General features: G+C 44.6%; 1 protein-coding gene across 1 annotated transcript; it reads left to right on the top strand.

Moving 5' to 3' along the window:
• Positions 1-9,108: 9,108 nt before the first annotated feature.
• On the top strand, positions 9,109-14,517 carry KRT33A (keratin 33A). Its single transcript, XM_053211466.1, has 7 exons — positions 9,109-9,530; positions 10,959-11,041; positions 11,590-11,746; positions 12,990-13,151; positions 13,246-13,371; positions 13,496-13,716; positions 13,928-14,517. The coding sequence occupies exons 1-7, from the start codon at positions 9,183-9,185 to the stop codon at positions 14,043-14,045; spliced, it is 1,215 nt and encodes a 404-aa protein (XP_053067441.1). The 5' UTR covers positions 9,109-9,182; the 3' UTR covers positions 14,046-14,517.
• The last annotated feature ends 346 nt before the right edge of the window (positions 14,518-14,863 follow it).

The raw sequence follows: 14,863 nt of genomic DNA, 5'->3' as shown, positions 1-14,863 counted from the left end.
TATTTCTTATTTTAACTTGCTAATTATGAAGTATTTCAAACATCTGAAAATACAAAAAAAACAATAAGACACCTATAAATCCACAACCAAGATTTGATAGATGTAACCTTGTGCTGTATTTACACCATTGCTATGTGTGTGTTTTGTTTGTTTGGTTTAGTTTTTGGGAAAAAATGTTACAAGTCGACCTCTAACTGATCCGTTACCCATTCTTCTCTCCCTCTGTCCCCCTGAAGGTAAATTCCATTCTAAATTTGGTGATATATTATTCTCCAATTTAAACACTTCTAAAAATTATACATAGGGTATCCATGTACAGTGTGTGTGTGTGTGTGTGTGTGTGTGTGTATGAATTAGCAGTTTAAATTAGAAAATACAAGTGGTATAAAGCTTGCCATCAATTTTCTCCATTCAACATTACGTGTCTGAGATTTATCTGTGTTAATACACATTATTCTTATAATTTATTTTAACTTCTTTGTAGTATTTCATAATGAAACAGATCATGTTTTTATTTACTTATTCCACTGCTAAAGGACAGTTAGGGTGTTTCTTCCTTTCTTTAATCATTATAAACAGTGTTGCAAGAACATCCTTGTCAACATCTCTCTTTATGTACCTGTGTGAGTCATTCTCCAGAGCCGTGGTTCTCAAAGTGTGGTCCTGGAAACCTGGGAAGCTGTCAGAAATGCAAATTCTTCAGTCCTACCCCAGACTTACTAACTCCAAAACTCCGGGGGTAGGGCCCAGCAATCTGTTTTGTTTTGTTTATTTTTTCTTTGTTTTGTTTTACAACTTGGTAAAAACTTTTGGGTATACATCCAAAGGAAATGAAATCACTGTCTCAAAGCGATAACCGCACCCCCATGTTCAATACAGCATTGCTCACAAAAGCCATAAGTGGAAACAAATGTCTGTAGACACAGATAACTGTAATATAAATACAGATTATACACACACACACACACACACACACACACACAATAGAAGGGGAAAAAAAGAAGGCAATCTTGTCATTTGTGTTCAAAGTGGATAAACTTGGAGGACATTATGCTAAGTGAAATAAGCCAGACATAGAAAGTCAAATACTGCATGGCCTATTTTTTGTTAACATTTTTAAAAAAAATAAAAAAAAACCTTTGTCTATTTGAGTATAGCTGACACACAATGTTGCATTCATTTATGCATTCTCTCTCTTACATGTGAAATCTAAAGAAGCTGAACTCATAAAAACAGAGAGTAGAAAGGTGGTTGCCAGGGACCAGGGGTGTGATGGAAATGGAGAGCTGTTGGTCAAAGTGTACAAAGTTTCAGTTATACGGGATGAGTACGTCTTAGAGCTCTAATGTACAGTGTGGTGATGATAATAATACTGTATTGTATTTTTGGGAATTTTCTAAGAAGAAAAATCCTAAGTTAAATCTTCCCAGCATGCATGCGTGCACCTGCAACCCCCCAAACACACACACACCCGAAGGTGACCCAGTAGAGGTGATGAATACGTCATTTAGCTGGATTGTGGTGATCCTTCCACAATGTATGTGTATGTATATAAAAGCATCAAATTGTTCACCCAGCAATCTGTTTTCACTTGCAAATTTGTGCAGTGCCAACAGATACAAATACTGCCAATAAATGTGGGTATGATGGCATCGTGTTGTTATAGCTTGTAGTTTTCTTATTCTTAGTGAAATTAAGCCTTTAAAGAATCTTTTGATTGGCCATTTGGGTTTCTTATTAACTCAATAAATTCAACTCAATAATCATGGAATGCCCACGATGACCTAAAGCTGTCCTGGGTGTCAGGACAGGGGAGTGAAAGAAACTAAGACCTGCCCTCAAGAAACTTACGTTCAGGTGGGGAGACAGGCAGTAAAAAGAGTCAGACAAACATAACTATGTCAAATGGTAAGTGCTAAGAAGCAAAACAAAGCTGGGTGCTGTAGACTGTGCCCCCCAAATCCTCATGTTGAAATCCTAGCTCCCATTGTGACAGTATTGGGAAGTGGGGGCCTTTAGGAGCTGATTAGTCCTGAGGATAGAGCCTCATGAGTGGGGTTGGAGCCCTTATAAACAGAGACCCCAGAGGGCTCCCTCACCTCTCCTGCTATGAGAATACTGCTGTCTATGAACCAGGAAGCGGGCCCTCACTGAACACTGAGTGTGCAGGAGCCTTGATCTTGGGCTTCCCAGCCTCTCGACTGTGACAGATAGATTTCTATTGTTTATAAGCTGCCCAGTCTTTGGTAACCTGCAATAGCAGCCTGGATGGACTAAGACACTGGGGACAGTGTCAAGGGGACAGAGAAGGATGGGGGAAGAAGCCTTTCAGGTAGGGTGGTCAGGGCACTGAACGTCTGACAGAAAAATAGGGTTTAGTCTATTGCATTGAATTTTACTACTGACACACTTGGATTTATTTTTAAAATCTTATTTTGTGCTTGCTATCAATTGTGATTTCTTTCTTAGCTTATTGTTTTCCCCTTTCCTGAGATCTATCAGCCTGATCTTGTTTTCTTTGTTGCTGCTTATTAATTTTTAAATGTGCAGACATAGTGCTAATTTTAACTAATCTCTCTCTTCTTGCATATAAAACAAGGTGCAAAGAAATTTTGATTTATGTTCTTTATTTTTTAAGTTCTGCCTTTTTAAAAAAATTTTTTTTAATGTTTATTTTTGAGACAGAGAGAGAGACAGAGCGTGAGCGGGGGAGGGACAGAGAGAGAGGGAGACACAGAATATGAAGCAGGCTCCAGGCTCCGAGCTGTCAGCCCAGAGCCCAATGAGGGGCTTGGACTCACGAACTGTGAGATCATGACCTGAGCTGAAGTCGGACGCTTAACTGACTGAGCCAGCCGGATGCCCCTAGTTCTGCCTTGTTTTTGTGCTCAAAAATTTGGTCATTGTTACTATTATTTTTAGATTTTCCTGTATGTTTACTGGGTTGTTTGCTTCCAATGCTTTTTTCACTTTCTTCCTCCTTTCTGGTTTTAATTTCTTTTTTTTTTTTTAATTTTTTTTTTTTTAACGTTTATTTATTTTTGAGACAGAGGCAGAGCATGAACGGGGGAGGGTCAGAGAGAGAGGGAGACACAGAATCTGAAACAGGCTCCAGGCTCTGAGCTGTCAGCACAGAGCCCGACGCGGGGCTCGAACTCACGGACCGTGAGATCATGACCTGAGCCGAAGTCGGCTGCTCAGCCGACTGAGCCACCCAGGCGCCCCTGGTTTTAATTTCTTGTTTTCTGAAATGCATTCTTTGGTAGTTAGTTCCTACAGTACCTGTGATAATTTCTCCCAGTTTCTGTCTGAAAATGTCTCTTCTTAGTGGTCCCTCCTGAACGATGGTGTAGTTCAGTGTAGAGTTCCAGAAGGGTGGCTATTTTCCTCCGGTCTTTTCAAGATTATCATACCATTGTCTTTCGCATTTTGTTGCTGATGCTAAAAAGCATATTACCCATCTAAGTATGGTTCCATGTTGGTAATCCTTTTATTTATTTCCCCCTCTCTTTGTTTCTAAGATTGCTTCTTTGTCTTGAAGTGCTGTGTGGCTTCACTATATTTTGTCTAGGGGTGGGTCTGGTTTTGTTTTCCTAATTAGGATTGATGTGCTTCTTGAATTGATTCATGCTTTTCAGAACCAGTGGAACATTCTCAGCCATTGTGTTGTTTGTGTATTACTTCTGTCTTATTCAATTTTCCACGTCTGAGTTCCTTTTTAAAAGATAGCTTTATTGAAGTATAATTCATATTATGTAAAATATAATTCATATGCCACAAAATTCCCCTGTATGAAGTTTACAATTCAGTGCTTTTCATTGTAGTCATAGAGTTGTATAGCCATTATTACAATTTTAGAACATTTCATCACCTCAAATAGATACCGTGTACCCACTACCCAGAAGTCATTCCCTAGGACACCCCACCTCAAATTAGGCAACCACGATGGTGTCTATAGGGTCGCCTAGCTTAGGCATTGCATGTGGATAGAATCGTAACATCTGTGGTGTTTTTGGACTGGCTTCTTTTACATAATGTTTTAAATTTAGAGACCAAATAAAAGTTCAGCTTTTTTTTTTTTTTTAATCTTTCTGTGACAATAAGCATACTTTTTTCTTTCTCTTTTTCTTTTTCTAGATCACGTTTTCACTAAGGGTACAGTCCCTTGAGAGATACGGGTTTTTCCTGTTGTCTGAGCTCCAACTCTCTCATATAGACTGAAGGTCTTGTCCCCTGTCCCTCATTTCTAATTCACTGTTTTTCAACCTAGCCTCTTCACAAACTCTCTGTATGACCTTAAGCAAATCACTTCCTCTTTGGGGTTAACGTTTTCCCATTTGTAACATAGTTGGGTGAGATGATCACTTGAGCCCTTGGTGGCTCCAACATTCTAAGATTCTAGGCTTTGTCTGACTCAGACATGATTTCCAGAAGAGAAAATTTACAATCCTTTATTTGTGTGGGAAGTCCATTCTTAGAGTGTGGCTCAGTGTGAGGTGATTCTAATACATGATCTTGGACTATGGACTGGCAGTAAATTGGCAGAACATTTTTCCAGGGGTTGTTCCTTTTGGCATTCTCTTTGCCTGAAGCTCATACCCACACCTCAGTCACTTTTGAACTACAGATTGTTTGATCCCATAGGAAGCTTGGTGTCCTTTCCTCACTTCCTAATAGCTCCCCTTCAGAATTGGCAAAGTCAGCAGTTATCACAAGTTGTGACAGTGAAAATCGTGACAAAACTTTTATTTTCGGAACAACAAGCTCAAGTGTAATTTAGTGATTATATTGGAATAGGAGGCTTACTTGGGTCTTTTTTACAACACTTTACTTATCTAGAACACTTACAAGAATTTCCTTTTGGATTTTTTCATGTAAATTTTATTCTTTTTGCTTGTGTAGGAGGAATAGGTATGTTTTCAAAAAATTTGGAGAGAACAAAAAAGTACAGAGAAGGGCGGGGGAAGCATTCATAACCATACCATTTAAAAGCATCCAGTGTCATCATTATAGTGTGGTTCTTTTTATCTCTCAGTTGTCCCCATTGTTAAAATCATGTACATTAATTTTGTTATGACTGTGTGTTATTTTGGGTAACTATACTGCTCTTGAGTAGGGTCACTATTTGTGGTTCTAAGTTGTTTCAACCAATGGGATATAATTATATCTAAGTTGTTCCAAACTATTGAAACAAAATTGTATCATCAATTTAGAAATAATGATTGAAATCGGGATGGCAATAAGGAACCTTAATATCACTGAATTGTATCATTTCCATATTCACCCTTTATTCTTCTTCAACATGGCATATCTATGGGTAACAAGTGTGTTTTTTCTGTTTTTTTTATTGTCTTTGATATCTGCCCCTAAGTAGTTGACAGATCATATTGGTTGTGAAATTATTCAACATTTCTGCAGTCTGCTGATGGGGGCTGGGAATCCATGGGGATTAGCAGATTTGGCTTCTAATTATATGATCCTAAGTAAGCCATTTCTCCATTCTGAGCCTCAGTTCCCTCATTTATAGAATGAGAGGCTTGGATAAGATGATCATGATGATCTCTGATCTCACTCTTTTTCCAAGATTTTCTCCCTCTCTGACAATTTTGGCTTTTGGGATTTACATTAGGAAGTGGAAGGGAGGATCAGAAAAGCCAAATGCAAAGCAGCCTGGTTTTGGATCTGCAGCTATAGCTGAATCGTGGACTCTTGCTGTGAGCATGTCCCTGAGTTCTGCTGTCTTCCGCTAGAACAGCAGTAAGGAGCCTTTCTCTTCACCTAGGCACACAACTGAATTCTTTCCTCATAGCTTCTCTTTAAGATACCAAATAAGTCTCATCTTATGCCTTGAAAAAAACCCCCAGAAATTGTGTTCTATTCATGAGCATTTCTGATTGCTTGTGCTTCTTGGGTAGATGTTCCTAAATCATCAACTATTATGAATCATCAAATCCAAACAAGCTTGACATCTTTAAACTACTTAAAGCACACTCTAATTATTGTAGAAAGTTTGTATTGGTAAGACCAAAGCTCACAATCTTTATAATCAGGTGTACAAACGGACTGTGGCAGGACTTCTTTAAACAATGGACATCTCACCTCTGGGTTATTTAAAATCTTGATTGCCTAAAGTTCAGTGTGGAGGTACTTCAAGAACACAGGTACTGTTTACAGTAAACACACTCATGTGACCATGGAAAGGTCCTGGCAACTTGTTGGCCAATGTATCCAAGACCCTTTCCATGATTCTGATCTTATAGGGTCCCTTTGCCACACTTGACACTTTTGACCTTCACCTCCACTTTGAAGCTCTCCTCCCTAACCTTCTCTGATGCCATGAACTGGCTCTCTTCATTTTCTCCAACCATTTCTCCATTTCTTTATGACTCTTTTTCCTTCTCCTGCTCTTAGGTTGGGGAATCCCCAAAGTTTGGTCCTCAAGCCCTTGTTGCTCTTCTCTTCGTACATTCTCTCTTGGTTCATTTCTCCAGCTTTCACACCTTCACTAGGCTCATACCCACCATGAATTCTAGCTTTGTTACTCCAAGGACCTGATGAACATTTTCCTGTATAGATTCCACCATTCCTTCCAGTATAGCTGATCAAGAATGAAACTATATCACTGCTCTCTTTAGAACCTTCAATGGCTTCCCTTTGACCTCCTGAGGAAGCCTAAACTCCTCAAGGAGGTATACAAGGTCCTTCATATGAAAGTCTTTCCATGCCTTCAGGGAACTCAAGTAGAGAGAGAGAGAGAGAGAGAGAGAGAGAGAGAGAGAAGAATGTAGGTCATGACAATGCCATGTGCTCAAGGTGAGACGAGAACTCACAGAGGAGGAAGAAATAATCTGTCAGAAGTTAGGGAAAGAGCTAGGTCATTTATATCTAAACAACATGAGATGATGGACAGAGTTTACTTCTCCTCCACCCTCATCTATCACTCCCTGACTTACATGGTGCTTACTGAGCTTCTCTCGGTTCCTCTGTTGCAGAACCTCCTAACCTTACTGAGGTGAATGGATTGGAGGGTCCATGGTACTCATGCTCTGAATCCTTGGAGTGGCTGGCCAAGGCAGCCCAGTCACTGCCCCAGTGAGCCACAAAGTGTGATCATTTCCTATATAAGCTTTTGTGTGAAAAATGGGAAGCATGCGTGAATACAATGTGCACTTGCACCAAAAAGCCTTACTAGACCCCCCACTCAGTCTGGTAAGGTCCTCTTGCTCGTTCCTAGAGCCGCTGGGGCTTGCCCTGTCACAGATGTATCCTGCACCCAGCTGGTGTGCATCCTCCACCAGACTGTAGGCTTGCCTCTCTCGCTCACCGTGCCTGCTCGGTTCCTGGCACATGAAGGGCTCAGTTAAATGTCTGCTAAAGGAAGTGGGCTAGCTCATCCTTGATGAGCAAAACAGTCTGTGTTCCTCTCAAATATTTTGCTTGCCAAATTTTGGGTTCATTCTTTATCCTCTCCCACATCTCATCTTTCTAAATGATTGCTGGTTAAAAAAAATGTCTTCTTTGAGAATGATTCTTAACACCATTTCTTCTTTTATGCTTCCTCTGCAGACACCTAAATGAAGCCCCACCTCACCGCTGGCCTGGATTACTGCAGTCGCCTCCTTGCTGGCCCCTCTGCCTCCAGCCTTACCTTCATTTTGCTAAAAAAGATAAATGTTTGCTAAATATTTCCTAAAACATCTCCCTCCAGGACAGTCTAAGCTCTTTAGCTTTGCCATAGAGAACTTCTACCATATGGCCTCGACCTCCCCATACAGCTTTATTTTCCAACCTCCCTACACACCTCTTCCCTCCCAGCCACTAGTCTCATTGACTGTGTGTGTCACACCTGCCCGCTGTGTGTGCACGCCATTCTTCCACCTGCAGGGCCCATGTTTCTCCTCTGCGTCTCAGAAGCCTTGCGCCCCAGCACATATATGCTCTTGTGAACTTCCCATCCTGGCAGTGCCCTCTTGCCCATTTCCTCAATCTCTCACTTATCACTTACCATCCCCTGCCTTAGATTATGATTCCACATTCATTCCTCATCCACTCAACGCACATCCATTGAGTGTCTACTGAGTACCATGCACTTAAAGCTGAGGATTCAGAGAATTAGACTCTGCTGCTGCCTTCAGGGAACTCAGATACAGAGATAGATGAGCACAGAAGTTGTGCACTGCCATGCTTAAAGTGAGATGAGACCTCACAGAGGAGGAAGAAATTATCTGTCTGAAAAAGTTAGGGAAGGAGATAGTTCATTTGTATTTAAGCAGCATGGGGTGATGAACAGAGATCACTGTTCTCTGTGTTGGAATCCTGGCTTCACAACACATTACCTCCTACCCTCTATGCCTCCATTTACCCACCTGTAAAATGGGAATAATATCATGTACCTTGTAGGGTCATGGTGAGGCATGAATGAGATCATGTTTGTGAAAAGGGCTTAGCACCAAGGTGAGCCTGTACAGGTGCTCAACAAGTGTGAGCTCCTTCTGGCAGCTCTGGGCCAAACTTCCATTCCTTACAGTGCCCCGGACATACTGTTATCCTGGTGACTATCTGTTATTTGGTTGATTTATATTATCATGGAAATTTCTGCCATATCAAGAAACAGAGCCACTGGGAGCCAGGCTATTTTAAGTATTCCAGAAGGGATCTATTCCTCTCTCTGAGAACCATGAATTTGGCATTTGGCATTTGGAAATTTGATCTGGCAAAAGATACACGGGCAAGAACTGTGCTTTCGCATCTTAGCAAGAAGAGCTGGGGGCTTGCCAAGGAGTCCGGGCCATCAAGCCAGGAGGCAAAGCACAATAGTGTCCCCGGACCTGCCCCACCCCACTAATGAAGCCCAGGGCATTCATGAGCCCAGCTCTTTGAAGCCACTCTATGAAGCTCATACTTCATTGATGCACAGCATGGCAGAGGAGTCCTGACTTAGCGAGAAGCCCAAGTAAAGTCTTTTACGAGGTGAGGGACTCTTCTGAGGAAACATAACAAACCGGGGGGAAGGGCTTTTGACAATCACCAAATGAGTAAGAAAAAAAGGGAGGCCTTCCATGTCCACACCCTCTGTGGAAGGGGTATAAATGCTTCCCAGGGGCAGGAGACCCATAGCTCTGTGGCTTGGAGAACTTGAACTCCGTGTTCAGCCGGGCGTCTCGCTCCCTCCTTCCTGCACCATGCCTTACAACTGCTGCCTTCCCAACCTGAGCTGCCGCTCCACCTGCAGCACCCGGCCCTGCGTGCCCCCCAGCTGCCACACCTGTACCCTGCCCGGGGCCTGCAACATCCCCGCCAACGTGGGCAACTGCGGCTGGTTCTGCGAGGGCTCCTTCAATGGCAGCGAGAAGGAGACCATGCAGTTCCTGAACGACCGCCTGGCCAGCTACCTGGAGAAGGTGCGCCAGCTGGAGCGGGAGAACGCGGAGCTGGAGACCAGGATCCGGGAGTGGTGCCAGCAGCAGGTGCCCTTCGTGTGCCCCAGTTACCAGTCCTACTTCCGGACCATCGAGGAGCTCCAGCAGAAGGTGAGGGGGTGGGCACCACATGGCCTCCAGCCGGAATGGTAGGGAGGGAATCTGCGGTCTGATTAAGAAACAATACAGGTTCTCAGTTATGTCCGGCTTTTCCATTTTGTTTTCTTGAGGGCCCATTTTATATGAGGCTCAGGACTGTTAGGCCTCAATATTTGCATAGTGCAAGTCTATGTGAAGGTAGCAGCACTTTGCATAAATAAGCTGTAATTAAAGCCGCCTCCAAATGCTTCTGTGCATTTGCCAAGCTCCAGATTTATTACCCTGAGGTAAAAGAAAAGCACCGAACCCAAGAAGGAAGCTGAGGAAGCAGAACCTTTTGTAAGAATTGGACCATTTTCTCTCTGCCTCATCTGGACTTTTGACTACTCTGACTTCTTGCTGCTGTCCTCTTCTGGGTACTTAATTACCCGAATTATTTTCCTGACCTGGATGCTTCTGGACTTCTCCTGGTGTTCCGTGTTCAGTGAGGGCATAAAATGGTTAGCTAAAATCAGAAAGGGTAGAAACCTCCTAGGAGGAAATCGTGCAAAGCCATCCAGGATGGCTGGGAGGGCATGGCTGCTTCCCTGACCCAGTGCCTCCAGTGGCCAGTTACGAATTCATTTTCCCCAGCCGAGTGGACGTTTCTTGAGGGTGGATCCAGTGTTGACTCATTTTTGTATCTTCGGTTCCTAGAACAATGCCAGATTTATGATGGGTTTTTAAAAATAAATGTTGGGGCGCCTGGGTGGCGCAGTCGGTTAAGCGTCCGACTTCAGCCAGGTCACGATCTCGCGGTCCGTGGGTTCGAGCCCCATGTCAGGCTACGGGCTGATGGCTCAGAGCCTGGAGCCTGTTTCCGATTCTGTGTCTCCCTCTCTCTCTGCCCCTCCCCCGTTCATGCTCTGTCTCTCTCTGTCCCAAAAATAAATAAACGTTGAAAAAAAATTAAAAAAAAAAAAATAAATGTTAAGGGCACCTAGGTGGCTCAGTCAGTCGAGTGTCTGACTTTGGCTCAGGTCATGATCTCATGGCTTGTGAGTTCAAGCCTCACACAGGGCTCTCTGCTGTCAGCACTGAGCCTGCTTCAGATCCTCTGTCCCCCTCTCTCTGTCCCTCCCCGACTCGTGCTATCTCTCTCTCTATATGTATCTCAAAAAAATGTTAGTTATTATTATTATCAGCCTCTCAGTATTGCTTACTAGGAAAGAAAAAGATTACTTAGCTACTGATACTTTTCTCGCATATTTCAGTATTCTTTTTTCAAATTTGATTTGTCAAATATTTACTGAGCACCTATTGTGCGTGGACAGCATTTAATAATCTTATATAAGATCCAGTGTGATTTCTCATTCTGTCCCTTCCATGTAAGTGCATCAGCAGGAATTGGTGTTGGTTAGAAATAACCAAGCTTATCCTAGATTGTTTTGGGTCTTCTAGATCTTGTGCAGCAAGGCAGAGAACGCCAGGCTGGTGGTGCAGATTGACAATGCCAAGCTGGCCTCAGATGACTTCAGGACCAAGTGAGTGGACGAGTGGGGTGTCCCCTCTCTCCTCTTGCCCCTTAGCCGGTCCTCAACACTGACAAAGCTTTTCCCTAGACGTTTCCCCCAGGATCCACAGAGCCACTGCTCAGCAGAGCTCAGAGCTCTCATCTCTAGATGCAGACCCTTCCTCCAGCTTCTCTGTAAGGTGACATCCCTCCAATCTAGGAGAGAAGTCAGGCATCCCTCCGTCTCCCGCCATTGCTCTGCTCTGCACAGAATGCAATCAGGAGAATGTGAGAGGTGAATTAATTTCGGAAATTTCACAGTGTATCAACTTTTATTGCCTAAGTCTACTGGCTCTTTATTTATCCAAAAAAACCCAAAAAACAAAAAACAAAACCAAAAACCGATTCCCAGAGCATTTTCCTCTAGGAGCTACTGCTCAGTGTTAAAAACCTGAATGAGAGACAAGCCTGTAGAAACCATAAGCCCCAAACTTCCAGTTGTCTGACACACTGAACGAAACCAGAGTCAGGGCCAGGCCTATTCCCGTCTGGCGGGTCCCTGATGCCCCTGTACCACAGGTACGAGACGGAGCTGGGCTTGCGGCAGCTGGTGGAGTCGGACATCAACGGCCTGCGCAGGATCCTGGACGAGCTGACCCTGTGCAAGTCTGACCTGGAGGCCCAGGTGGAGTCCCTGAAGGAGGAGCTGCTGAGCCTCAAGCAGAACCACGAGCAGGTGAGGTTCCCCAAAGAGCAACAGGCTGAAACTCGCCAAAGCCTGTTTCCAACTGCTGTGGGGTGTGGGAGAGGCTCTACGTGCTGAGGAATCTGTCTTCCAAACAAAAGGATTTGTAGAGAATGAGCAATTGAAAACCTGTGATATGAGAGTAGGATGTATCTGCCAGAGGCGGGGGTGAGAGTGAAGGAAGTTGGCAAGCCCAGTAATGAGGAAAGACCAACAACCAGGCAGTGCCCACAGCTTCCTCCGCTCCCAGCCTCCTCCGCTCTGCAGGGATGCAGAGATCTTGTATCCCAGTTCCCCATTAAGCACCTGCAGAGGCCAGGATGGCTACCCAGCAGAGAGGGCTCAGCTGGAAACAAAACCACCTCTCCTCCTTCTCCTCCAGAGCTTTCTCTGCTAGTCAGTGCTGTCTGGAGAAAATGCTGAGCAAAATGCTTACTGTCACTTCTTGGTCAGTTGCGTGATAAAGGAGACAGACATTTCGTGCAAACCTTAAATACCAGAACAATGTAAATAGCGATGGTTAATAGTAATCAAGAGCTTATTGTGTGCCAAACATTGTGCTAAGTGTTTTAGAACTCCAGAGGTAGTTCTCATTTTGTAGATGGAGAGCTTGAGACTCCTAGAAGCTTCTAGAAGCCATATAGTAAGTGGTAGAGATGGCCCTCAACTCAAGCTTGATAACCACCTAAGCCCAAGGACCAAGTTATATTGGCTTTATGAAGAGATAGCAGGGAAATGAATGGATACTTATTTCCTTCAGCAGAATCTAGCTTGATAGAATCACCAAACCACCAGTTAGGTCTATTCCATCCCAGATGGGAGATTTTGAAGTAAACACTCTTTATTTCTTCTTTAGTAGGACTCTATCCTTTTTATTAGCCATGGTTAAGAATCAAACCTAAGAGGCTGTGTGGTGTATGAGCAAAAACACTGAACTGGGTGCTTGGGGTCCACAGTGTACATGGTGGTCTCTCATATCTCAGCTTGGAGGCTGAATCGCTGCTCTAAATGAGGAGGTGTAGCCCGAATATGGGGGTGGAAAGTGGTCCTAGGGGTGAAATACTTTGCCAAGTGGAATACACGGATTAGGTACTGATTACAGAACCCAGTTATGAGAGGATCTGGTGGCACAGAGCTGCTGAAAGCTGAAGAATGATCACAAGCTGACCTGCTCTCTTAGAAGAGAGCACCAGAACCCTTTGTGATTCTTTCCATCTTCCCCTTCCTCTTTTAGGAAGTCAACACCCTGCGCTGCCAGATCGGAGACCGCCTCAACGTGGAGGTGGACGCGGCCCCCACCGTGGACCTGAACCGCGTGCTCAACGAGACCAGGAGCCAATATGAGGCCCTGGTGGAGACCAACCGCAGGGACGTGGAGGAATGGTTCACCACCCAGGTGGGCATCTCGGCACGCGGCCGCCCGGGCCCCTCGGCCCCTCGCGGCCCTTGAGGCAGGGTCTCACCCTGTCTCGTCCCCTGTGCTGTTTCAGACCGAGGAGCTGAACAAGCAGGTGGTGTCCAGCTCGGAGCAGCTGCAGTCCTATCAGGCGGAGATCATCGAGCTGAGACGCACGGTCAACGCCCTGGAGATCGAGCTGCAGGCCCAGCACAAGCTGGTGGGTGTCGCTCGGGGTGCTGCCCACCCTCTCCTCACCTGGTGAAGCCCGTGACTTCTCTGGAATCCCACGGAGTCGCCCCCTGAGAAGCGGCTCTGTGACATTCCGTCTGTTCCCCTCACAGAGGGACTCCCTGGAGAACACGCTGACGGAGACCGAGGCGCGCTACAGCGCCCAGCTGGGCCAGGTGCAGTGCATGATCACCAACGTGGAGGCCCAGCTGGCCGAGATCCGCTGTGACCTGGAGCGGCAGAACCAGGAGTACCAGGTGCTGCTGGACGTCAAGGCCCGGCTGGAGGGCGAGATCAACACGTACCGGGGCCTGCTGGAGAGCGAGGATTGCAAGTGAGTGGGAAGCTAGTACTATTTCCCTTGGGGGTGCATGAGGTTGCGTGGGGATGAGAAATCATCCTGATGGAGACAAATTTATAATTTCAAGCTTTTGGTTGGAGGCAGTGTGAGGAAGTGCTATATTCTTACACAGAGTGCATTTAGTATCTTCCTATGTCTTCAGCTCATTTCCCTCTAATTTGCCCCCATGATCTTCTCTCTCCAGGCTCCCCTGCAACCCATGTGCCACAACCAATGCATGTGACAAACCCATTGGGCCTTGCGTCACCAGTCCTTGTGTCCAACGTGCTCGGTGCGGGCCTTGCAACACCTTTGTGCGTTAGAAGCCCCGGTGCCAGCAGGAGGGGAAGGGTTTCAAAGTCACATGTCAACTCTACTTCATGCAAGCATCTCCTATGGCGACCACAATTTGGACAAAGGAAAAATTTCTACCAGCACCAGCTTCTAAGTGTCAACTCTACCTTCTACTGATTTGCCTGGCTTGATCCTTTAGATGGCAAAGTCTGTACCAGTTCGTTCGTCTTCTGAGCACATAGAGAAATCTACAACAGAATCGTGCAATATCTATTATCACGATGATGCACTCGTGTAACAAGTTATGCTTGAACAAATACTTACCTAAATGTGATTTCAAAATAATTGCATGAAAGAATGATGGAGCTGATGGGCAGGCTACAAAACTGAACATAATTGGAAAAAAATCTTCCTTGTCACTCTTTTGGTCTTTGGAGATACTACAGTACGGGTCCCTTATTAACTTCCTAATAAACTCTTATTCTGGCACAAACCTAATAATTGTCCTTTTTTGTTCATTCATTCACCAGTTGGGTGTCTTGTATCAATAAAAAGTGACTGGTGTTCTCTCATCAGATGAAGGGGTCATGTGACTTCCTTCAAAGGAAAAGTCTCCAGACATCACCCACCTATTGATGTGAATTTCGGGTATGGGCAGAAGGTGATAGGGGAAAAACTGGTGAATCCACATGACGGTATCTACAAACATTTTCTGTCTAGCTCTTCAGAGGGAATACCACAGAAATGGTACATCATCAGGAGGAAGTGAATCTCGAGAGGAAGCCCATACCTCTTGGCAACATGAAGATACTGAACCTAGAAAAAGACTGGAGAAAATATAATCCGC

This window comes from Acinonyx jubatus, chromosome E1, assembly GCF_027475565.1.
Source record: "Acinonyx jubatus isolate Ajub_Pintada_27869175 chromosome E1, VMU_Ajub_asm_v1.0, whole genome shotgun sequence".
NCBI lineage: Eukaryota > Metazoa > Chordata > Mammalia > Carnivora > Felidae > Acinonyx > Acinonyx jubatus.
The sequence above is the reverse complement of the archived record's forward strand: the minus strand, read 5'-3'. Positions and strand labels throughout refer to the sequence as shown.